This window comes from Capra hircus, chromosome 16, assembly GCF_001704415.2.
Source record: "Capra hircus breed San Clemente chromosome 16, ASM170441v1, whole genome shotgun sequence".
Taxonomy (NCBI): domain Eukaryota; kingdom Metazoa; phylum Chordata; class Mammalia; order Artiodactyla; family Bovidae; genus Capra; species Capra hircus.
In genome coordinates this window covers 40,489,884-40,513,497 of record NC_030823.1, presented here as the reverse complement: position 1 = coordinate 40,513,497, position 23,614 = coordinate 40,489,884, and the positions used below count along the sequence as shown (strand labels likewise).

The following is a 23,614-nucleotide window of genomic DNA, read 5'->3' as shown; positions in this document are numbered from 1 at the left end:
GTACAACTTGTATGGCCCTGTCCAAGGTACATAGAGGGGATGACATTTCAGGAGCCAGACTTCGAAGAATGAGGGTCCTGGGACAGACCACTGGAAGAGCTGCTGACCCCCACAGCCCAGCAGCTTCCTCTGGAGGCCTGGCCACCAGCTGGGGAGTGAGGCATGCAGGTTTCTTGGGCAGCTCTTGCCTACACCTCTTGCTGGGTCAGCAGTGCCACCACAGGCACTACTTACTGCTGTTTTTTTCACTGTCCAGAGCTTTACTGACACTGGATGAAGCCTAAGAATTTATAGTGGCTCAGCTGGTCAAGAATCCACCTGCAATGCAAAAGACCTAGGTTCGAACCCTGGGTTGGGAAGATTCCCTTGGAGATGCAAAAGGCTACCCACTCCAGTATTCTGGCCTGGAGAATTCCATGGACTGTATAGTCCATGGGGTCGCAAAGAGTCAGACACGACTGAGTGACTTTCACTTTCAAGAACTTGCACACAGCAGGTGTTCAATAAGTACTGTTAAGTTGCATTATCTTCACTCAACAGTTAGCTAAATTAGGGCCTCAACCAGGGCAGGGACTGTTACTGACCAGGGTTTTTGCCCTCCTTAGCAACAGAAATTGATAAGATGCCAGATAGGAAGTTCAAGTAAGCCTTTATTGGGACCTCCACTAGAGTAGGAAGGAAAGAAATCCAAATAACAGGTTTCCTTGCTCCCTGGCTAGCTCCAGGAGTGCAGGGGTGGGAGCAGGGGTCGGGGTGGGGGGACTCAGCTTGGTGAGCTGGTTCCTTACATAGGGTGACGGTAGGGTTGTTAGGGGTGTGTTCCAGGGCTTGCGCTGGAGGGGTGGCCTAGGTAGTTTGCCCACCCCTTTGGTGATGTGTGCAAGGGGGCATCTGCAGTATTTGCTTTGGCTCCCAGCTCTTCAGAAGTGACAACTGGGTTTTTGGTCTTTTGTATCTAGTCCATAATTTTCCCCAACTTAGCATGCAGGCACTTATTTTCAGTCTCTTATAGTTTCTTTGTATTTTGTTGCTCAAGGGGACTTCTGAGCAGGTGCAAGCCCTGCAGCAAAGAGTCCCTGGTCCCACCCAGCCTGTCTCAGAACCACCACCCAGTTAACTGTATGGTAAGTTAGCAAAGGACACTCTGTCTTGGAGGAGACACAGCCCTGAGTTAACAGCCTAGCCTGGGTCAGGCACCCCTGGGCAGTGCGCGGCCTTTATGACCCTTTGTGATTACCTGAAGCGTTGTTCTTCAGTTGCTCAGTCATGTCCGACTCTTGAGACCCTATGGACTGCAGCCCCTGGGCTCCTCTGTCCATGGGATTTCCCAGGCAAGAATACTGGAGTGGGTTGCCATGCCCTCCTTCAGGGGATCTTCCCAACCCATGGATCTAACCCGGGTCTCCTGCTTGGCAGGGGGATTCTTCCCACCTGGGAAGCCGAAGCAACAATTAGAACTGGACATGGAACAACAGACTGGTTCCAAATAGGAAAAGGAGTATGTCAAGGCTGTATATTGTCACCCGGCTTATTTAACTTCTATGCAGAGTACATCATGAGAAACACTGGACTGGAAGAAACACAAGCTGGAATCAAGATTGCCGGGAGAAATATCAATAACCTCAAATATGCAGATGATACCACCCTTATGGCAGAAAGTGAAGAGGAACTAAAGAGCCTCTTGATGAAAGTAAAAGTGGAGAGTGAAAAAGTTGGCCTAAATCTCAACATTCAGAAAACAAAGATCATGGCATCCGGTCCCATCACTCCATGGGAAATAGATGGAGAAACAGTGGAAACAGTGTCAGACTTTATTTTTTCGGGCTCCAAAATCACTGCAGATGGTGACTGCAGCCATGAAATTAAAAGACGCTTACTCCTTGGAAGAAAAGTTATGAGCAACCTAGATAGCATATTCAAAACAGACATTTCTTTGCCGACTAAGATCCGTCTAGTCAAGGCTATAGTTTTTCCAGTAGTCATGTATGGATGTGAGAGTTGGACTGTGAAGAAGGCTGAGTGCCGAAGAATTGATGCTTTTGAACTGTGGTGTTGGAGAAGACTCTTGAGAGTCCCTTGGACTGCAAGGAGATCCAACCAGTCCATTCTGAAGGAGATCAGCCCTGGGATTTCTTTGGAAGGAATGATGCTAAAGCTGAAACTCCAGTTCTTTGGCCACCTCATGCAAAGAGTTGACTCATTGGAAAGGACTTTGATGCTGGGAGGGGTTGGGGGCAGGAGAGGAAGGAGACGACCGAGAATGAGATGGCTGGATGGCATCACTGACTCGATGGACGCGAGTCTGGGTGAACTCCAGGAGTTGGTGATGGACAGGGAGGCCTGGCGTGCTGCGATTCATGGGGTCGCAAAGAGTCGAACACGACTGAGCGACTGAACTGAACTGAACTGAGCCACCTGGGAAGCCCCTTTAGTAGGTGCTTGCTAATTATTTATTGAATAGAGAAAGTGAAAGTCCCTAGACCAGAATTCTGGAGTGCCTAGCCTTTCCCTTCTCCAGGGTATCTTCCCAACCCAGGGATCAAACCCAGGTCTCCCACATTGCAGGCGGGTTCTTTACCAGCTGAGCCATAAGGGAAGCCCTGAATAGAGAAAGGAATTAACTTAATCCTAACAAAAAAACACAGAGCGGATTACCTTCGAGTTAATTTAGGGCTACCCGAGAGATGGTAGGAGCCAAGCTCAAGGCCAGAGTTTCAGCAGTTTCCCTCTAGAGCAACTTCGCTCCCGGGGTCCCGGGATTCCGGGTAGATATGAGTGGCCCCAGAGGGGAGGACCTGCTGAGTCAGGAGGCGGCTCCGGCTTCCCCGGAAAGAGGAGAGAAGATCGGTCCCCGCCGCTAAGCCGCCCGCCGCCAGAAGGGAAAGCTTGAGGTCTGGAGCTCCCCTGACGCGGCCCCAGCCCTGAGAACCCCAGACTCCCTGGCACACCGTGGGTGAAGGGGTTCCGGCGCTACGTTGGTTTAGGAGCGGCCCAGAGGGAGGCGGCCGCAGCGCGGCGCGGTGACGCAGGCGCGGGGCGGGGCGAGAGCGCACGGCAGCTAGGAGGCCGCAGGCTCCATGCCGTTCCCGAGCTCCGGTCCCGCGGGGAGCGCCGCCCCGTGCCCAGGTCTCAGCCCAGCTAGGGGACCGGTAGGGGGGCGACAGGCGCGGGAGGGGGCTTGGATGTCAGGCGCTGCGGGTCTCTGGGTCTCTCAACGTTGACCGAACCCGAGGACGCCGTCACTGGCGGGCCGACACCCGCGACAGGCGGAAAGGGACTGAGGGAGCCTCTTGGGGGCGTGGCGAGGGCGGAGCCAATCGCCGGGGTCTGGTCGCCGCGGCGCTTAATCTTTCGCCTCCCGGCCTGGCTGTCCCGAAGCATCCTCGGCTTCCGGGGCCATTGCCTCCTCACCTCCAGAGCAGCGCCCTGGCCAGGAGACAGTCTAGGGACTCTGGGCACTGTCACGCCCGCGGGGCCTGGGACGAGGCCAAACTTACCGAAGCCTCAGCTTCCGCTTTCGGAAATGGACTTAGTAACAGGGTCTCAAAGGGTTCTGGGGAGAGTCTATGGAGTAAAGGCTAGTGCGTGGCTTCTGGACTGGTCCGCAGAAAGCCCAGTAGGTGCGAGAGGCTGCTTCGTAGCGCTGATGTAGTCGTTTCCGCTTAAGAGTGCCCCAGAATGACCTTCACCCACCCAACATCCCCAGCTACCCCCTCTGCAGTCAGGCTTTGGGGATGGGGTCCAGTAATAACGTGGGTTGCCATGCCCTCCCTCAGGGGATCTTCTCGACCCAGGGATCGAACCCGCGTCTTTTATGTCTCCTGCTTGGGCAGGCAGGTTCTTTACTGCTGGTGCCACCTGATGTTGTTAGTCACTCAGTCATGTCCAGCTCTTTGCAACCCCACGAACTGTAGCCCACCAGTCTCCTCTGTCCATGGGATTCTCCAGGCAAGAATACCGGAGTGGGTTGCCATTTCCTTCTTCAGGGATCTTCCCGACCCAGGAATGGAACCTGGTTCTCCTGCATTGCAGGCAGATTCTTTACTGTCTGAGCCACCTGGGAAGCCCAATATGGGACCAGACTTTGGACCACAGGTTAAGACACCTCTAACTTGGAGATCCAACTAGTCCATCCTAAAGGAGATCAGTCCTGGGTGTTCATTGGAAGGACTGATGTTGAAGCTGAAACTCCAGTACTTTGGCCACCTGATGTGAAAAGCTGACTCATTTGAAAAGACCCTGATGCTGGGAAAGATTGAGGGCAGGAGGAGAAGGGGACGACAGAGGATGAGATGGTTGGATGACATCACCGACTCAATGGACATGAGTTTGGGTAAACTCCCGGAGTTGGTGATGGACTGGGAGGCCTGGCGTTCTGCAGTTCATGGGGTGGCAAAGAGTCGGACACGACTGAGCAACTGAACTGAACTTTGAGCCCAGGGACTTTTACTTCGTCTAGACAATGCTTTTAGAAGTTACCAACTTTTAAAAATCGACAGATTTCATGTTTTTTAAAAAAAAATGTTTAAAATTTCTCGTGAAAAATGGGAAGACCTGGCCACAAGGAGTCTTTTTCCATCACTGCCCCAGGGACCAGGGGACGGTAGGAACCAGGCTCAAGGTCAAAGTTTCAACAGTCTCTGTTCAGGCTGTCCACGTGGGGGCCCACCTCCCTCCCTGCATCCAGGAAACCAGGGTAGAGGTCTAGGGCGTGGCCCGGCAGGGAGAGGTCTAGGGTGTGGCCCCGAAGGGCAGGGGCTAGGTCAGGAGGACTCTGGCTTCCCAGAGGGAGGAGGAAGCAGAGAGAAGGTGAGTCCTTGCAGGAGCTACGTGTACCTTGTGGTGATGATGGTGGTTGTGGTTTAGTCACTAAGTTATGTCCACCTCTTTGCAACCCCATGGACTGTAGCCCACCAGGCTCCTGTCCAAGGGATTTACCAAGCAAGAATACTGGAGTGGGTTGCCATTTCCTACTCCGGGGGATCTTCTCAACCCGGGGACAAATATCTTATTTATCTGTTTATTTTTTTCTCTGCTGCTGCTAAGTTGCTTCAGTCGTGTCCGACTCTGTGCGACCCCATAGACGGCAGCCCACAGGCTCCCCTGTCCCTGGGATTCTCCAGCCAAGAACACTGGAGTGGGTTGCCATTTCCTTCTCCAATGCATGAAAGTGAAAAGTGAAAGTGAAGTCACTCAGTCGTGTCCGACTCTTAGCGACCCCGTGGACTGCAGCCCATCAGGCTCCTCCATCCATGGGATTTTCCAGGCAAGGTACTGGAGTGGGGTGCCATCACCTTCGATTTTTTTTGTCTCTAGTAATGGTAAAACCTTCTCCCTGGGCAGGTGCCAGTGTGCCCACTCTCTTTTTATTATGGGATGAATGTGTTTAGAAGACTGTGAACTGTGTGAAAATTAATAAAGGGAAACTGATAGTACAATCCCAGCATTAAGAGGCATACTGGGCATTTCTGGCAGAAAGTGACAATACTGCTGCAAACAGAAAACAAAAATGATCTTCTCCTCGCTTGGCAACAGCTCAGCCAATGAGAGACTAACAACTCAACCAATGAAAAGCCATTATGCTTCCAACTCCTAGTATCTTCCAGTGAATTTTTTTTTTTATAACAGCCCCACCCAACTTTCCCTTCTCCTCTATAAAAAGAGTCCCTTCTCCTTTACTGAGTAGGACTTATAAGTGGTTTGCTGAAGTTGCACAGCCTGAATTGCAGTTCTTTGCTGCTCCAAAATAAACCAGTTTTGCTAGTAAAAAAGTGACCATTTTACTGTTTTAGGTTAACTTTACACAGAGGTTTCCACGGAGGTTTTGCAGAGATCCAGAGAAGACCTTCCAACAACTCCAAGGCTGGTGAGCAAACAAGTGCCGCAATTCAAGGAACACACTGGGCTCACTACTTTCTTCCCAACCTGGCAGTTTGAGGGTAAGTTTTTCTCCTGGATCTGAGCTCCGCTCTTCCTGTGTCTTGAAGCTCTCCAGGCTTTATTTGGGGGCTTCCCTAGTAGTTTCAGATGGTAAAGCATCTGCCTGTAATGCAGGAGCCTCGGGTTCGATCCCCAGGTCAGGAAGACCCCCTGGAGAAGAAAATGGCAACCCACTCCAGTATTCTTGCCTGGAAAATCCGACGGACAGAGAAGTGTGGCGGGCTACAGTCCGTGGGGTAGCAGAGTTGGACACGACTGAGTGACTAACACACAGGCTTTATTTGGAATCAGTTTGAAGGCGCCATCCTTTTTTATTAAGGCGTTGTTTGTCTGTGAGTACTTGGTTAGCTCTTAGGCCTCACTCCATGTTGAAATCAGACTGTTCCTAGTGTAATTGTGCTAGCTTCCGGTCCGGCTACTTTTGGAACCAGGCTTTTCCTATTGAAACTGTGCTGATATTTGGCCTGGGGGCTGTTTAAGAATGATTCTTTTGCTCCAGAGAAAAAGCCCTGAAAAATGGGATCCTAGTTATATAAAAATGTTTTGAGGGTGCTCCCCTTTTCAGGGACCCGAGGCAATTTTATGTTAAAAGAAAAAAAAAAACCTGCTGTCTCTCCTTATAAGCATTTTTAACTAAATGGACCAACTGAAACAGATGTAATTTAGAACATCAGTGACCAATGTAGGAAACTTTTGAACTCCCCAAATTGCCTCTCTTAAAATTATTCAAAGTAACTGAAGCAAACCTTAAAGACAAAACAATTTCTGAGGTATTTTTTTCCCTACCCCCTCTTCTTCGTCTGTGGATGCTGGCTCCCTGATGCTCCCTTGCTCAGAGCCTATCGGAACATGCTCCTTAAAGTTAATCTTCTGAGGATTGAAATAAATCGCAGATTACCTATGTTCCCTGGACCAATTGTGAGCCATAGTTAAAAGTGTTTCCTAAAGTAACTGAGGATCCCCCATAGGTTTGCTGGAGATTTTAATAGTTTTTCAAACCTGCCAGTCTGCTTTCTCAGATCATCAGTCCACGTGCTTGTTGGTGAGTGTCAAGTAAACATTGGATGAAAGTAGCCCCATGGAAATATTCTGGAAGGGTTTTAGTAGAGCAAACCCCTACCTTTTGGCAAGAGGCTAGAACACTCATTGAAAACCTCCATTGAACAATGACAGTAGCTTTTCCTAAGCCTGTTGATTGGAACAAAATGCGGCCTTAAACACAAAAATCTGATGATTATTCTGTTCATGATTAGTCTAATCGACTTAAGGTTAATTTTTTTAAATATATGTATTTTATTGACGTATAGTTGACTTACAATGTTTCAGGTGCACAACAAGGTTGTTCAGTTATACAAATACACATATTATTTTTGAAATTATTTTCCATCATGTGTTATTACAAAATATTGACTATAGTTTACTATGCTATACATAAACCTTTGTTGCTTGTGGCATATCTATTTTTTAATTAAAAATCTAGCATTCTATTCATACTTAGTCAAACAAGTGGAATCAAAATGTCATAAATTTTTTAGTTAGGCAAAAATTCATAAGTTTTCTAAAATATATATAATACATATTTGTATATGTATACAAAAGCTTTTCTACTACACTTGATAAAGGCTTGAGAAAGAACATCAAAAAAAAGAGATGGAGATATTGGAGAACATAAACTAGATGAAATGGGAACACTGAATATGAAATAGAAAAAGTGAAACAAACTTAAAGTAAAAGATCATCATATAGCCCAGTTGTTTTTAAATAATGACTGCTCATTAGAAGCATTTCTGGTGCTCTGGAGGGAAAAACCAATCCCTGAGCATTTGTATGATTTCAGGTTATTTTTAAAGAAATATTCAGCTTCCTTCAGATGTTGAGTCCCCTTGGGTAATTGTTACTTCCATGTTTATTAGTGGACTGAACTGGGGTCTTTTTCTTTTAGTTAAAAGCATGAGAATGGAATGGGAAACTGTGTCCACTCTTAGATTCATTTGGTAAATCAGATTACTTGCTCCCTAAATGAGCCACCAGAAAGAAAGACTTCTAAAATTCTTAATCTTCAGCTCCAGCAAGTGAAGGTCCCTAAACAGATCCAAAACCTTCTAGTTTCTGAGAAACTAGAAGAGAATCAGGGTATCAGAAAAAAGATTTTTACTAATTTAAGCATTTCAGGAGCTTCCAGTCTTCTCATCAAGTCTCTTATCAGCCTTTCCTGTGTCCTTCTAATGCCCAGTGAGAGGGCTCTGAGAACTACAGGGGCTCTTCCCAATCTTCCCTGTTGATCAGCTCGAAGGAACATCTCTCCAGCTTAGGAAGGAATTTCTGTCCTTACTGAGAGCAGAGCCACGCTTTTGGTGCTCAACCCCACTGCAGAGAACTAATACAGTTCAGATAGGGGAATCTCTAATAACCCTCAATAGGCTCCTCTCTCCAAGCCTTCTCCCTTTTGTTTGGGCCTTTTGAGAGATACACACCCGTTCTCTTAGCTCCTCCAACTCCATTTATTATTAGGTTAAGGCTTCTTGAAAGAAGATTATACCAGAATTTCTTCCTCCCAAAAGGAGGAAATAATTCTAGAATTTGACAGTAGCCATCAAAATAGCCAGCCAGGTAAATGAAAAGACCTTTTGACATCTTTTATTTGTTCTGTGTCTAACACTACAGGGGCTGATTCTGGAAATACCAATTGTTTGTCCCTGATGAATCAACTACCACCCTCCTTAAGGGCCAAATCTCAAACTGATACTGGAAAAATTCACAGTGTACCTCCCATTAAGATTCAAATAGATCCCTCTAAACTCTCCAGAATTAATCAATAGTCTATAAGTAAAAAAGCCCTTCAAGGTGTAAAGCCCATAATAGAAGATTTCAAGGCTCATGGTCTCATTATCCATTGCAATAGTCCCTGTAACACCCCTATTTTACCCAAGGGGTAAAACCCAGGTGCTGAAGATGGTTTGTCCAGGACCTCCAAGCATCAAACACTATCTCTCAACACCCAGTTGTTCCTAACCCCCACATGCTACTGACATCTGTTCCCTGTGGAAGCAAGTTTTTCACTGCAACTGATCTATGCAGTGTATTTTTCAGTACTCCAGTTGATAAAGCTAACCAGTAATCTTTTTGCCTTCACCTGGAATGGACAGCAAAACAACTGTACAGTGATGCCCCAGGGTTTCACGGAAAGTCCTTACTTTTCACATATCTTGAAAGCGGATTTAGATGATATAAAGTTTTCTACAGATTCTGCTTTGTTAAAATACACAGATGACTTGCTCTTGTGCTCTCCTTCTCAAACCGCCTCACAGGAAGACAGCATCCACTTGCTAAAACTTTGAAACATAAAGTCTCCAAAGAAAAACTGCACTTTGCTCAAATTCAGCTTTGATATGTAGATCACGTGATCTCAGAACAGGGACTATGTTTGGATCCAGTTAGGCTCCATAATGGGCTTCCCAGGTGGCACTGGTGATAAAGAACCCACCTGCAAATGCAGGAGATGGAAGAGATGTGAAGTTTGATCCCTGGGTCGGGAAGGTCCCCTGGAAGAGGGCATGGCCACCCACTCCAGTATTCTTCCCGTAGACAGAGGAGCTTGGCAGGCTACAGCCCATAGGGTTGCAAAGAGTCGGACAAGACTGAAGTGACTTAACACACTTGCACAACAGGCTCCATGACATCCTAAACTTCACCAAATCAAAAACTAAGCACCAGTTATGAGGCTTTCTCAGCTCTCTAGTTACTGTTGAAATCAGATCCCAAATTTCTCTCTATGGCTCAGCCCTTACGTGATATATGAAAAACTGGTAAAGCTGACTCCGTTAATTGGAGAGGTCAAGATGATACAGCTTTTGAAGACTTAAAGAAAATCTTAATGAGACCACCTGCCCTTGAACATCCTAATCACCAGCTTCCCATTTTCCTCTTTGTGTATGAGAAGGCAGGCACTGTCCTCAGAGCACTCACCCAAAAACATGGGGACCATCATCGACCTGCAGGTTTTTGTAGCCAACAGCTGGACCCTGCGGTGCAGGAATACCTCCCCCCGACCTCCACCCATGCCTCAGCCATTTCTGCCGCTGCCCTCTGCTTAAGGCCACTGAAGAGATAACCATGGGATCCCATTCAACCACGGTTGTACCCCAGGTAGTGGAAGCCCTCCTGAATTCTTACCCACTCGACACTTTTCAGTCAGTTGCCTCACCTCGTATGAAATCCTTTTGCTGACTGCTCCCCACATAACCCTTTCACATTTACTAACTTCAGCCCAGCTGCTCTTCTCCCCTCCTTCACCACGAAACCCCTGCACTGCCTGACCCTCACAGGTCACTCTTTGACTCCACATAAACATTTAGAGGAGATGTGTCTAATCACTGCAGATTTTTCATGGTTTACTGATGGTCCTTATTTAAAGGGAGAAAGTGGTAAATACTATGCTGTGTATGCTATTACAGCTCCTTTTGATATTGTTGAAGCAACACCTTTGTTCATTGTTCAGTGGCTAAGTCCTGTCCAACTCTTTGTCACCCCATGGACTACAGTATGCCAGGCTTCCCTGTCTTTCACTGTCTCCCGGAGTTTGCTCAAAAACATGTCCATTGAGTCAATGATGTGATCCAACCGTCTCATCCTCTCTTGCCCTCTTCTCCTCCTGCCCCCAATCTTTCCCAGCAACAGGGTCTTTGCATTAGGTGGCTAAAGTATTGGAGCTTCAGCATCAGTCCTTCCAGGGAATATTCAGGGTTGATTTCCTTTAGGATTGACTGGTTTGATCCCCTTGCAACATCTTTACCTGTGGCTTAATTACCCTATAGGCTGAACTATATATTCTCACGGAGGCTTCAAAGTTTAGCCAAGGCAAAACTGCTTATATTTATACTGACAGTCACTATGCCTTTGGGGCAGCCTATGAATTTGGGATAACATGTGATCCCCTGGGCTGTAGCCTGCCAGGTTCTCCTTTCCTTAGGATTTTCCCGGCAAGAATCTTGGAGTGGGTTGTCATTCCTTCCCCCAGGGGATCTTCCCAATCCAGGGATCAATCCTCCGTCTCCCATATCTCCTGCATTGCAGGTGAATTCTTTACCACTGAGTCACTGCGCAAGTCCCCACAGCTGATAAAAGGAGATCTATTTTAATATTGTGTGTGTTAGTCACTCAGTTGTGTCCAACTCTTTGCGACCCCACGAACTATAGCTTGCTAGGCTCCTCTGTCCATGGGATTCTCCAGGCAAGAATACTGGAGTGGGTTGCCATTTCCTTCTCCAGGGGATCTTCCCAACCCAAGGATCGAATGCAGGTCTCCTGCATTGCAGGCAGATTCTTTACCATTTGAGCTACCCGAGGAGCTCAGAAAAACAAAAATCTAAGTACATCAGCTACTGGAATACTGGAGTGGGTTGCCATGCCCTCTTTGAGGGGATCTTCCCAACTCAGGGATCAAACCCAGGTCACCCACAGTGCAAGCAGATTCTTTACCATCTGAGCCACCAGGGAAGCCCAAGAATACTGGAGTGGGTAGCCTATCCCTTCTTCAGGGGATCTTCTCAACCCAGGAATCAAACCAGGGTCTCCTGCATTGCCTGCAGACTCTTTACCAGCTGAGCTACTATGAAGAACATTGCTCTACCACAGCATTGTTATTTTTAATGGAAGCAATTAAGCCTTTATTATAAAATCTTCTTCATAGTGTGCTCTTGGGAGATGAAGACCTTAAGTATCACACCTTTCAACCTAGAGATTTCATCTGTTGGAAAAGACACCTCAAGAAGGACTCTCTTCAGCCTCCCTGGAAAGGCCCCAGCAGCTGCTAACCTCCTGTTGTGCTGCCAGACCCCAGAGAACAGACTCTTGGATTCATGTGACGCATCTAAAGAAAGCGCCAGAACCTGACTGGACCTGCACACCATCTGGTGACCTGAAAATAAAGATTTCCTGGAATTGAAGCAGATGACATCCAATGAGGTGGCTTGACCCAGATGTCTAGACAACCTGTTAGAAGGTTCAGTATTCACAGATGTGGGTGTCTTTCATCTAGACTATAAAACTGACCCTGGATTCTTAGCCAAATTGAGTCTCTGCGTTTGCAACCTACAATCTGTATCGCTGATGAAACATCTGATTCTGAAGAGTTTCTTTAGAGATAACAATACTGTCTAATTACTCCATGTTTATTCCTACACTGTGTCATTCCAAAGTTCTTGTTAATTCCTTCAGTTTTGAGCATAACTTTGCTTCCCAGTTGGCACCTGTGGTAAAGAACCTGCCTGCCAATGCAGGAGACAAAAGAGATTTGGGTTCAGTCCCTGGGTGGGGAGGATCCCCTGGAGGAGGGCAGGGCAACCCACTCTAGTATTCTTGCCAGGAGAATCCCATGGACAGAGGAGCCTTGTGGACTACAGTCCATAGGGTCACAAGAGTTGGACACAACTGAAGCGACTTAGCAACAAATTGCTGTATTCACTCTTAGAAGATACAGACTCTTAGATGGGAAATTCCTGAGAGATCTCCTCCTGCCCACCCCCCCTTCATACTTAAATGTGACCACAGTGGGTGTCCAATATGTGCACTTTCCCTCTGACATAGGACAAGACATTCAGGAAAGGTCCTTCCTGGCATCCAGAGACAAAAAGTGATTGAATGCTAGTTAAAAAAACAAAAAACCCTGAGTCTTGATCAGGGATGCTCTTGGAGAAAGATCTTGATCAAAAGGGAGAAACGTGAAAATTAATCAAGGGAAACCTTACTAAAATGGACTGCGGAGGACAGAAAGGGGAGAACTTGACAGTCAATACACATCCCAACAGGAAGAATCAATATGGATCTCCAGCAGGAAGTAACACTACTAGTGCCAGCAGAAGGAAGAAAAATTTTCTCCTTTCCTGGCAACAGCTTAGCCAATGGGAGACTGTCACAACTCAGCCATTGAAAAGTCAACCATATTTGGAACTCCCAGTTTCCTCCAGCTTTATAACTGTCCCTCCTGACTTCCATGTCTCTTCTATAAAAGAATTCCCTCTCCTTTGCTTGGGCTTCCCTTGTGGCTCAGCTGGTAAAGAATCCGCCTGCAATGCAGGAGATCTGGATTCTGGGTTGGGACGATGCCCTGGAGAAGGGAACGGTTATCCACTCCAGTATTCTGGCCTGGAGAATTCCATGGACTATAGTCCATGAGGTCACAGTCCGACTCGACTGAGGGACTTTCATTTTCACTTTCTCCTTTGCTTAAGAAAATTTACAAGCGTTTCACCAGTTGTAGGTCCCAAATTGCAATTCTTTGCCAGTGTTAGTGTTAGTCTCTCAGTTGTGTCTGACTCTTTGTGACTCCATGGACTGTAGCCCACCAGGCTCCTCTGTCCATGGACTGTTCCAGGCAAGAATACTGGAGTGGGTTGCCATGCCCTCCTCCAGAGGATCTTCCCGACCAAGGGATCGAACTTGGGTCTCCCACATTGCAGGCAAATTGTTTACCGTCCAAGCCACCAGGGAAGCAGTTCCTTGCCACTCCCAAATAAATCTCTTTTGCTGGTAAAATATCTGGCTGTTTTATTGTTTTAGGTTAACAACTGCTTTTTTGGCCAAAGTCACAATGGAAAATGAGAAGTCTCCCAGTGTCCCTACATGTGGGAGGAGACTATTCCCTCCCACATGTAAGCAGATAAGGCCCTGAGTGATAGTGGCTACAGGCCCACCCCACCTCCACCCCAAGGGAATCCCCTTAGACAGCTGGATAACCACGATCCCCCCAGGCAAGATTCAGGCCAAGGTGGTTCAGTTCAGTCCCTCAGTCATGTCCAACTCTGCGACCCCATGAATCGCAGCAAGCCAGGCCTCCCTGTCCATCACCAACTCCCGGAGACTCACTAACTCAGACTAACGTCCATCGAGTCAGTGATGCCATCCAGCCATCTCATCCTCTGTTGCCCCCAATCCCTCCCAGCATCAGAGTCTTTTCCAGTGAGTCAACTATTCGCATGAGGTGGCCAAAGTATTGGAGTTTCAGCTTTAGCATCATTCCTTCCAAAGAAATCCCAGGGCTGATCTCCTTCAGAATGGACTGGTTGGATCTCCATGCAGTCCAAGGGACTCTCAAGAGTCTTCTCCAACACCACAGTTCAAAAGCATCAATTCTTCAGCACTCAGCCTTCTTCACAGTCCCAACTCTCACATCCATACATGACCACAGGAAAAACCATAGCCTTGACTAGACGGACCTTAGTCGGCAAAGTAATGTCTCTGCTTTTGAATATACTATCTAGGTTAGTCATAACTTTTCTTCCAAGGAGTAAGTGTCTTTTAATTTCATGGCTGCAGTCACCATCTGCAGTGATCTTGGAGCCCCCCAAAAATAAAGTCTGACACTGTTTCCACTGTTTCCCCATCTATTTGCCATGAAGTGATCGGACCAGATGCCACGATCTTCGTTTTCTGAATGTTGAGCTTTAAACCAACTTTTTCACTCTCCACTTTCACTTTCATCAAGAGGCTTTTTAGTTCCTCTTCACTTTCTGCCATAAAGGTGGTGTCATCTGCATATCTGAGGTTATTGATATTTCTCCCGACAATCCTGATTCCAGCTTGTGTTTCTTCCAGTCCCGCGTTTCTCACGATGTACTCTGCGTAGAAGTTAAATAAGCAGGGTGACAATATACAGCCTTGACGTACTCCTTTTCCTGTTTGGAACCAGTCTGTTGTTCCATGTCCAGTTCTAACTGTTTCTTCCTGACCTGCATACAGATTTCTCAAGAGGCTGGTCAGGTGGTCTGGGATTCCCATCTCTTTCAGAGTTTTCCACAGTTTATTGTGAGCCACACAGTCAAAGGCTTTAGCATAGTCAATAAAGCAGAAATAGATGTTTTTCTGGAACTCTTTTGCTTTTTCCATGATCCAGCGGATGTTGGCAATTTGATCTCTGGTTCCTCTGCCTTTTCTAAAACCAGCTTGAACATCAGGGAGTTCACGGTTCATGTACTGCTGAAGCCTGGCTTGGAGAATTTTGAGCATTACTTTACTAGCATGTGAGATGAGTGCAATTGTGCGGTAGTTTGAGCATTCTTTGGCATTGCCTTTCTTTGGGATTGGAATGAAAACTGACCTTTTCCAGTCCTGTGGCCACTCTGAGTTTTCCAAATTTGCTGGCATATTGAGTGCAGCATTTTCACAGCATCATGTTTCAGGATTTGAAATAGCTCCACTGGAATTCCATCACCTCCACTAGCTTTGTTCATAGTGATGCTTTCTAAGGCCCACTTGACTTCACATTCCAGGATGTCTGGCTCTAGATGAGTGATCACATCATCGTGATTATCTGGGTTGTGAAGATCTTTTTTGTACAGTTCTTCTGTGTATTCTTGCCACCTCTTCTTAATATCTTCTGCTTCTGTTAGGTCCATACCATTTCTGTCCTTTATTGAGCCCATCTTTGCATGAAATGTTCCCTTGGTATCTCTGATTTTCTTGAAGAGGTCTCTAGTCTTTCCCATTCTGTTCTTTTCCTCTATTTCTTGGCATTGATCGCTGAAGAAGGCTTTCTTATCTCTTCTTGCTATTCTCTGGAACTCTGCATTCAGATGCTTATATCTTTCCTTTTCTCCTTTGCTTTTCACCTCTCTTCCTTTCACAGCTATTTGTAAGGCCTCCCCAGACAGCCATTTTGCTTTTTTGCATTTCTTTTCCATGGGGATGGTCTTGATCCCTGTCTCCTGTACAATATCACGAACCCCATTCCATAGTTCATCAGGCCCTGTATCTAGCAGATCTAGACCCTTAAATCTATTTCTCACTTCCACTGTATAATTATAAAAGATTTGATTTAGGTCATACCTGAATGGTCTAGCGGTTTTCTGTACTTTCTTCAATTTAAGTCTGAATTTGGTAATAAGGAGTTCATGATCTGAGCCACAGTCAGCTCCCAGTCTTGTTTTTGTTGACTGTATAGAACTTCTCCATCTTTGGCTGCAAAGAATATAATCAATCTGATTTCGGTGTTGACCATCTGGTGATGTCCGTGTGCAGAGTCTTCTCTTGTGTTGTTGGAAGAGGGTGTTTGCTATGACCAGTGCATTTTCTTGGCAAAACTCTATTAGCCTTTGCTCTGCTTCATTCCACATTCCAAGGCCAACTTTGCCTGTTACTCCAGGTGTTTCTTGACTTCCTACTTTTGCATTCCAGTCCCCTATAATGAAAAGGACATCTTTTTTGGGTGTTAGTTCTAAAAGGTCTTGTAGGTCTTCATAGAACCGTTCAACGTCAGCTTCTTCAGCGTTACTGGTTGGGGCATAGACTTGGATTACTGTGATATTGAATGGTTTGCCTTGGAAACAAACAGAGATCATTCTGTTGTTTTTGAGATTGCATCCAAGTACTGCATTTTGGACTCTTGTTGACCATGATGGCTACACCATTTCCTCTGAGGGATTCCTGCCCACAGTAGTAGATATAATGGTCATCTGAGTTAAATTCACCCATTCCACTCCATTTTAGTTCGCTGATTCCTAGAATGTCGATGTTCACTCTTGCCATCTCTTGTTTTACCACTTCCAATTTGCCTTGATTCATGGACCTGACATTCCAGGTTCCTATGCAATATTGCTCTTTACAGCATCGGACCTTGCTTCTATCACCAGTCACATCCACAGCTGGGTATTGTTTCTGCTTTGGCTCCATCCCTTCGTTCTTTCTGGAGTTATTTCTCCACTGATCTCCAGTAGCGTGTTGGGCACCTACTGACCTGGGGAGTTCCTCTTTCAGTATCCTATCATTTTGCCTTTTCATACTGTTCATGGGGTTCTCAAGGCAAGAATACCGAAGTGGTTTGCCATTCCCTTCTCCAGTGGACTGCATTGTGTCAGACCTCTCCACCATGACGCCCCCGTCTTGGGTTTCCCCGCGGGCATGGCTTAGTTTCATTGAGTTAGACAAGGCTGTGGTCCTAGTGTGATCAGATTGACCAGTTTTCTGTGAGTATGGTTTCAGTGTGTCTGCCCCGATGCCCTCTTGCAATACCTACTGTCTCACTTGGGTTTCTCTTACCTTCAGAGTGGGGTATCTCTTCACAGCTGCTCCAGCAAAGTGCAGCTGCTGCTCCTTACCTTGGAGGAGAGGTATCTCCTCACTGCTGCCCTTCCTAACCTTCAATGTGGGATAGCTCCTCTAGGCCCTCCAGCGCCCTTACAACCACCGCTCCTTGGACATTGGGTTGCTCCTCCCGGCCGCCGCCCCTGGCCTCTGGTGCTGGGTGGCTCCTCCTGGCCACCGCCCCTGGCCTAGGGTGCAGGGTGGCTCCTCCCGGCCGCCCCTGACCTCGGACAGAGGGTAGCTCCTTTTGGCCGCCGCCCCTGACCTCGGACATGGGGTAACTCCTCTTGGCCGCCGCCCCTGACCTCGGACATGGGGTAACTCCTCTTGGCCGCTGCCCTTCAGGCATGGGGTCCTCCCGGCTTCTGCCCCTGACCTCGGACGTGGGGTAGCTCCTCACGGCCACGCTTAGTGCACCGGTCGCCGCCGCCCGCACTTAGTGACACCACTCTAATTTTCCCAAAACCCTGTGCAATTCAGGGCTTCCCTGGTGACTCATTGGTAAAGAATCTGCAATGCAGGAGATCGGGGTTCAATTCTTGGGTTGGAAAGATCCTCTGGAGAAGGAAATGGCTCCCCACTCCAATATTCTTTCGTGGAGAATCCCATGGACAGAAGAACCTGGCGGGCTACAGTCCACAGGGTCACAAAAGAGAGGTGGACATGACTAAGCAACTAAACAAGAACAAAAGAGTCAATGATGCTTTGGAGCGCTTCTTGACCAGTTGTGCTCAATGCTTTACTTGTACCTATTCAGTCCTCCCAGGCCTTTTGAGGTCAGGACACCTACTATCTCCACCTGGGGCAGTGTGGGGGGATTACCTTCCTGAGACAGGGAAGCCTGGTATGCTGCAATCCATGGGGTCACAAAGAGCTGGGCATGACTTAGCAACTAGACAACAGTCTTCCCAGATAGTCACTGAAGGCCACAACTAAAACACAAGCGATGTTGCATCTTCACCCTCAATCTGCTTTTCAGTTTCTGGGCATTTCGGAGTGATCTGAAGCCCAAGCCAGAACTTTCCAGGGGCGGGGGTGGGGGAGGGGGGACCTCCTCAAGGGAACATTTTATCACATTCGTTTTCCAGGCTAAAGTGAACAATTTGGGGAGAGAAGTTTGTTTTCTCGGGACTAGCCCATTACTTAAGTTGTGAGCTAGTCTGTGGATGCGATAAAGATTTTATATTCTAACGGTGAATTCACATCCTTAAAATATCACTGAAAGCTTTTGCAGAGCTTACAGACAACAGCATGGTCTTGGCAAAATCTTACAGTTCATCAGGCCCACCAACTAAAAATTAAGCCGTTAATTTTTAATGGGGGGATGGAGCCTCTTAAAAAATTAATCCCTGAAGACTTTATCAATATTATTGCGCTCTTTCAAACGTGCATAACATGTGACCACTTTATTGTGAGGGGCTGCTGCTGCTGCTACGTCACTTCAGTCTACCGTATACTAATGTGTATACTCAGTTGCTCAGTTGTGTCCGACTGTTTGCAACCCCATTGACTGTAGCCCATCAGACTCCTCCGTCCCTGGCATTTCCCAGGCAAGAATATTGGAGTGGGTTGCCATTTCCTTCTCTGGAGGATCTTCCTGACCCAAGCCCATATCTCCTGCATTTCCTGCATTGACAGGTGGATTCTTTACCACTGAGCCACCTGGGAAGCCCACCGTGTACTAGAAGGGGGCTCAGATGTTTCCTGGCCTGGGTCCCTGGGGATCTGTGGCGTCCACCTTCCTGGTCCAAGCTCATGACGACTGTTGCTCCCCACAGGCCTGTGTGTGCACCTCACCCCCCGCAGCCATGGCCCTGGTCAGCATCAACCAGCTGCCCGAGAACATCCTGCTGGAGGTGTTCACACACGTGCCCGCCCGCCAGCTGCTGCGGAACTGCCGCCCCGTGTGCTGCCTCTGGCGCGACCTCATTGACCTCGTGTCCCTCTGGAAGCGCAAGTGCCTGCGGGAGGGCTACGTCACCGAGGACTGGAACCAGCCTGTGTCCGACTGGAAGGTCTTCTACTTTCTGTGCAGTCTCCGCAGGAACCTGCTGCGCAACCCGTGTGCCGAAGGTGAGCAGGGGCTGCTTCCCTCCCTTTCCTGAACCTCAGGACCTTTGCACTTGCTGTTCTCACACTACCTGGACTGTTCCTCACCCCCCCGCCCCAACACCTGCCACGCTCCCTTGGTCCTTCTCATCCATCAGATCTCAGTTCAGAGATGTGCCCTGATCCTGCATCTGAAAACAGTGCCCCCACCTCTGTCATGTCGCCCCATTTCCTTCCTTCATTGCACTGGTCATAACCTAGAATGACTCAATCTCTTGGGTTTTTTTTTTTTCCCCTCTGCTACAAATTTCAAATTCCTGGGGCCTGACAGATCTTGCCACTTGGCACCCCATGCCCACATAGCAAGTGCTCAGGACACACTGGTTGAATGAATGAGCATACACCCAGCACCCTTTCCCATCTAGTTCAGTCTTTGCTGCCTAAGGGCTATGTGCAAGTGGGCCATGTGCCTGGTCTGAGTCATTATCCTCCTGTCACCTCATGATACAGAGGAGGAAAATGAGGAATTTTGAGAGGTGACTATGATCACGTAGTTTGAGGCTCCAGTTTTGCTTACGTTCTCTTATATTTGCCAGGGTTTGCTTATTTTTTCCCCTTTGTTAGCATGTTCATTTCATATCAGGCATCATGCTTCCTGCTGGGATATAGCAGCAACTGATCAAGAGGCCTAGTCTGTACGCTTAGAACCCTTTTCATGCTTGCTTTCTCTCTCTGTTCTCACGAGCATCACGCAGGTTAGCCAAAGAAAGGTAGGGTCCATTTTATAGTTGGGGAGTATGAGGCCCCCCAAGATGAGTGTCTTGCCCAAAGATCTAGAACTGCCCAGCTTCTGGAGTCTGGTCCTGACTACTAAAGGTCCTCAGGCCCCATAGACAGCGCCCCATTCAGTCTCCTGGCCTGCCCTAAATTCTGCTCAGAAGCTGCCCAGCAGGTCCAGGCCACCAACTTGGCTCATCCAGCCCTGCAGAGCCGGCCACCCAGCCTTGCTCAGCTCTCCCTGTGGGCCTGCCCTGGGCAGTGGCCCAGCTCCTGGATTTCTGAGTTCTTCTGGTTCTCTGCTGGGGGAGCCCCCAGGGAACCTGGGGAATAGATGTAGGCTCCTAGTAAAGGGAGTAGTGTATGTAATAGTGTTGGTTGCTCAGTTGTGTCCGACTCTTTGTGACCCCGTGAACTACAGCTCGCTAGGCTCCTCTGTCCATGGGATTCTCCAGGCAAGAATACTGGAGCGGGTTGCCATTCCCTTCTCCAGAGGATCTTCCTGACCCAGGGATTGAACCCAGGTCTCCTGCACTGTAGGCAGATTCTTTACAATATGAGCTACAGGGAAGTCCTAGTAGAGGAAACAAAGGAGTAATTTGGAAAAGCTCCCCTGGTGATTGTTCTGGAAAGCCTGGAGAGGAATCACTGTTTTGGGGAAGACAGAAAGGACAGCCTTATGCCTCCAAACCTACTCTGCCAACCTGGTGGGGAACCTGTCCACAAATAGAGGGTTACTACACGGCACCAACCGAGAGGATGCCCAGCCCCCGAGTCCTCCATCCTGCCCAGGGCAGCAGGTTCCCACCATCCACCAGCAAACCCCCTTGGATCTCAGTTCCGTAGTTGACCTCCCATACGTCAACATCAGGGGGACTGCCAGAAAGTGGTCACACTAACCGTTCAGAACATAATTACCCTCACGGGACGGGCCCTGCATCATTCAGTGGTTTGAGAACTGAAATTTGGGTATTTCCCAGCGCCCCCCCACCAATACGGAAGTGAGGAAAGTGTGGTTTAGAATTTCTGCTTATACTTTTTGTTTTTTGCCCCTAGCTTCACGTCAGGAATTTAGCCAGTCAGAAACAAAGTGGGAAAGTGGGAGGGGAGGGTCTCGGATCAGAGCTGATGCGATGGGCACAGGTTGGAATGTGGAGCAGTGGGGGGTGGGTCTTTGCAGGGTGGCTTCAAAGTGGTGTGGGGGGCATGCCTTGAGATCTGAGCCTCCCCAACCCCTGCCCCGCCTCCTAAGACCAAGTGGAGAGGGCCAGGCTGAGCATTCACACAAGGGATCTCACTGGGGCTTCTGTTTTTCCTAGAGGATATGAGATTCTGGAAAATCGACTCCAACGGAGGGGACCAGTGGAAGGTGGAGAGCCTCCCCGGAGCACATGGCACAGGCTTTCCTGACGCCGAAGTCAAGAAGTACTTTGTCACGTCCTATGAGTAAGACACAATGAGCCAAGAAGCTGTGTGGAGGGAGGAGGGTCCAGACACCTTCTGCCAAATCCCAAGGCCTAAGTGAAGGCCTGCCTATAAAGCTCCAGGGAAGGAGTTCCCAAAACCAGCTCAAGGTCTACTGCTGCCTAGAGTAGGAGTCAACTCAGCAGCCACGTGAAGAGACAGCAGGGATGGAAAGCAGTTTGAGGAGGCAGGGAGCCCGTTTGAGTGGTGAGGCTAAGTCAGGGCCGATACAGGCTATCCCCAGTCTAGGGACCTGAGTTTACAGGCGCCCTCCTTAGGGTGCTGGGAGACTGGGCCTAAGGACTGGGATGGATGCAGCCCAACACAAGTGGGTCAGGCTCCCCACATGTTCCCCACGGGGCTGCCAGGAAGCAGGAGCCAGAGTCCGCAGCAGCAGTGACTGGCCCACAGTGATCGAGTGGGGACTGCTGGGTCCCTTAAACTACCCCCCTGGGTCCAGGCCATTCCTGCAAACACATGCCTTTCCCTCTGCTCCCCAGCATGTGTCTCAAGTCCCAGATAATAGACCTCAGAGCCGAGGGCTACTGGGAGGAGCTACTGGACAAGTTCCGGCCAGACATCGTGGTTAAGGACTGGTGAGTGGGGGCCCCCACCTGAGTCTCACACTCTGCAGCCCTCCCTCTTCTCTTCCTGAGATCCCCTGTAGGGAGTGCCTGCTGAACCCGGCAGTGTCCTGGGGCACGGGCTGCCCTCCTTCCTGCTGACAGAGCCAGCACTTACTCATTCAACACCTGCCTCCCACCACCACCACTGCCTTGCACCAGCAGATGTTAACCCCAGTTTACAGATGGGGAGACTGAGGCCTACAGATGTCACAAACAGGCACGGGAGCAAAAGACACCAGAACCCAGCCTCCTTGGACCTCACAGATACTCACACGCCTCCTTGCCTGTCTGTCGCCCCTGCCCCTTTAAACTTTCATCCCATAACTCTTTCCCAAGCTCCTATTCTGTGCCCAGTGCTTTGCAACACTCTGGCCTGGCTCAGGGCAGAAGCTGAACCCTGGTGCCAGCCAGGCCCACTACTCTGAGGGGGGAGGGTGGGGTTTGAGGTGTGCAGAGCTACAGAGGTTTCGGAGTGCAGTGGGGCTGACCAGAGGCTGAGCTCTGTGCCAGCCCCATCACACAGGCCCTCCCTCCCAAACCTCCATTAAAATGTACAGGTGACACATATCTGACAGCCCAGGCTTTATCTCTGTAGAGAGCCTGTTGCTTTTTAGGTTGAAAAAAAAGATTACGTTGAAATCTCCACTGGAACACCCAAGAAGGTTGTTGCCCCTTTTCTCAGATGGGCTCATTGAGGCCCAGAGCAGACTGTACTCCCACGGGCACAGTGGGGCACAGGGAGCACTACAGCCACCTGGGCCTCATGGGCAGAGCAAGGCAATGAAACTCGGGCCCCCAGTTAATGGGCCTGCTGGCTGCCTGCTTCTAGGGCCGCCTCTGTCTTGGGTTCCCAGTCCTGAGCCCCGCCCTCCCACAGGTTCGCCCCTAGAGCAGACTGTGGCTGCACCTACCACATTCGAGTACAACTGGCCTCGGCCGACTACCTCGTCCTGGCCTCCTTCGAGCCCCCACCCGTGACCATCCACCAGTGGAACGATGCCAAGTGGACAGAGGTGAGGCCTCATCTGCTTGCCCCTCGCCACCTGCTTCTCCCGAGGCCAGGATGGCAGGAAATCAGGGGCAGCCCCAAGGCCCAGAATGCCCCAGTCCACTGCCTGGAGCTTCTGCCTTCTGGCCTGGAGGCTCAGCCTTGCAGGACTTGGCTCCACCCTTCCCTTCTCCAGCTCAGCTATCATCACCTCTCCAGTCCTAGTGATTGCTCTCTCTCCCCTCCCCCCAGGTTTCCCACACCTTCTCTGATTACCCTCCAGGCGTCCGCCACATCTTCTTCCAGCACGGAGGCAAAGACACCCAGTTCTGGGCAGGCTGGTATGGGCCCCGCGTCACCAACAGCAGCGTTGTCATCAGCCACAGGGTGACCAGGAACCCGCCCCACACCGTGGCGCAGCCCTAGACCTTGCAGGGGCCAGAGGAGGCACCCCACCTGCCCTCCGCACTCCATCCCCACAAGCCATCTCTGACTGTCCTCTGACAGCCATCCATCCGTCCTCTGCCTGGGCCAGCCGAGTGCCAAAGGTCCCTTGCAGGCAAGAGCTGAGCCTGTAGGGGGCAGCCCCAGCTCTGACCTGGGGCTTACTGTCACATAGCTCTGACTTTTTGTTGTAATAAATGTTTTCAGCAAAACTCACCTGGGGCTGGGGCTAAGGGTGGGGCTACAAGGT

General features: G+C 49.0%; 1 protein-coding gene across 6 annotated transcripts; it reads left to right on the top strand.

The window, feature by feature from the left end:
* On the top strand, positions 3,033-23,580 carry LOC102183714 (F-box only protein 6). 6 transcript variants are annotated; one of them, XM_018060343.1, is made up of 8 exons: positions 3,033-3,126; positions 5,793-5,939; positions 11,678-11,941; positions 18,795-19,089; positions 21,162-21,288; positions 21,807-21,902; positions 22,810-22,945; positions 23,173-23,580. In XM_018060343.1, exons 4-8 carry the CDS (start codon positions 18,825-18,827, stop codon positions 23,344-23,346), a joined length of 798 nt encoding a protein of 265 aa, XP_017915832.1. In that variant the 5' UTR covers positions 3,033-3,126; positions 5,793-5,939; positions 11,678-11,941; positions 18,795-18,824; the 3' UTR covers positions 23,347-23,580. The 6 variants fall into 6 exon arrangements, with proteins under 6 accessions (XP_017915832.1, XP_017915835.1, XP_017915830.1 ...); XM_018060346.1 differs by having other exon boundaries at positions 11,630-11,941; XM_018060341.1 differs by lacking the exon at positions 11,678-11,941.

What these genes read in the sequence shown, in the direction of transcription:
- LOC102183714 (XM_018060341.1), top strand. Translation starts at nt 18,825, where the DNA reads ATGGCCCTGGTCAGCATCAACCAGCTGCCCGAGAACATCCTGCTGGAG. An exon ending in TACTTTGTCACGTCCTATGA is followed by an intron (nt 21,289 to 21,806) that starts GTAAGACACAAT and finishes TCTGCTCCCCAG; the next exon opens with CATGTGTCTCAAGTCCCAGA. An exon ending in ACGATGCCAAGTGGACAGAG is followed by an intron (nt 22,946 to 23,172) that starts GTGAGGCCTCAT and finishes CCCTCCCCCCAG; the next exon opens with GTTTCCCACACCTTCTCTGA.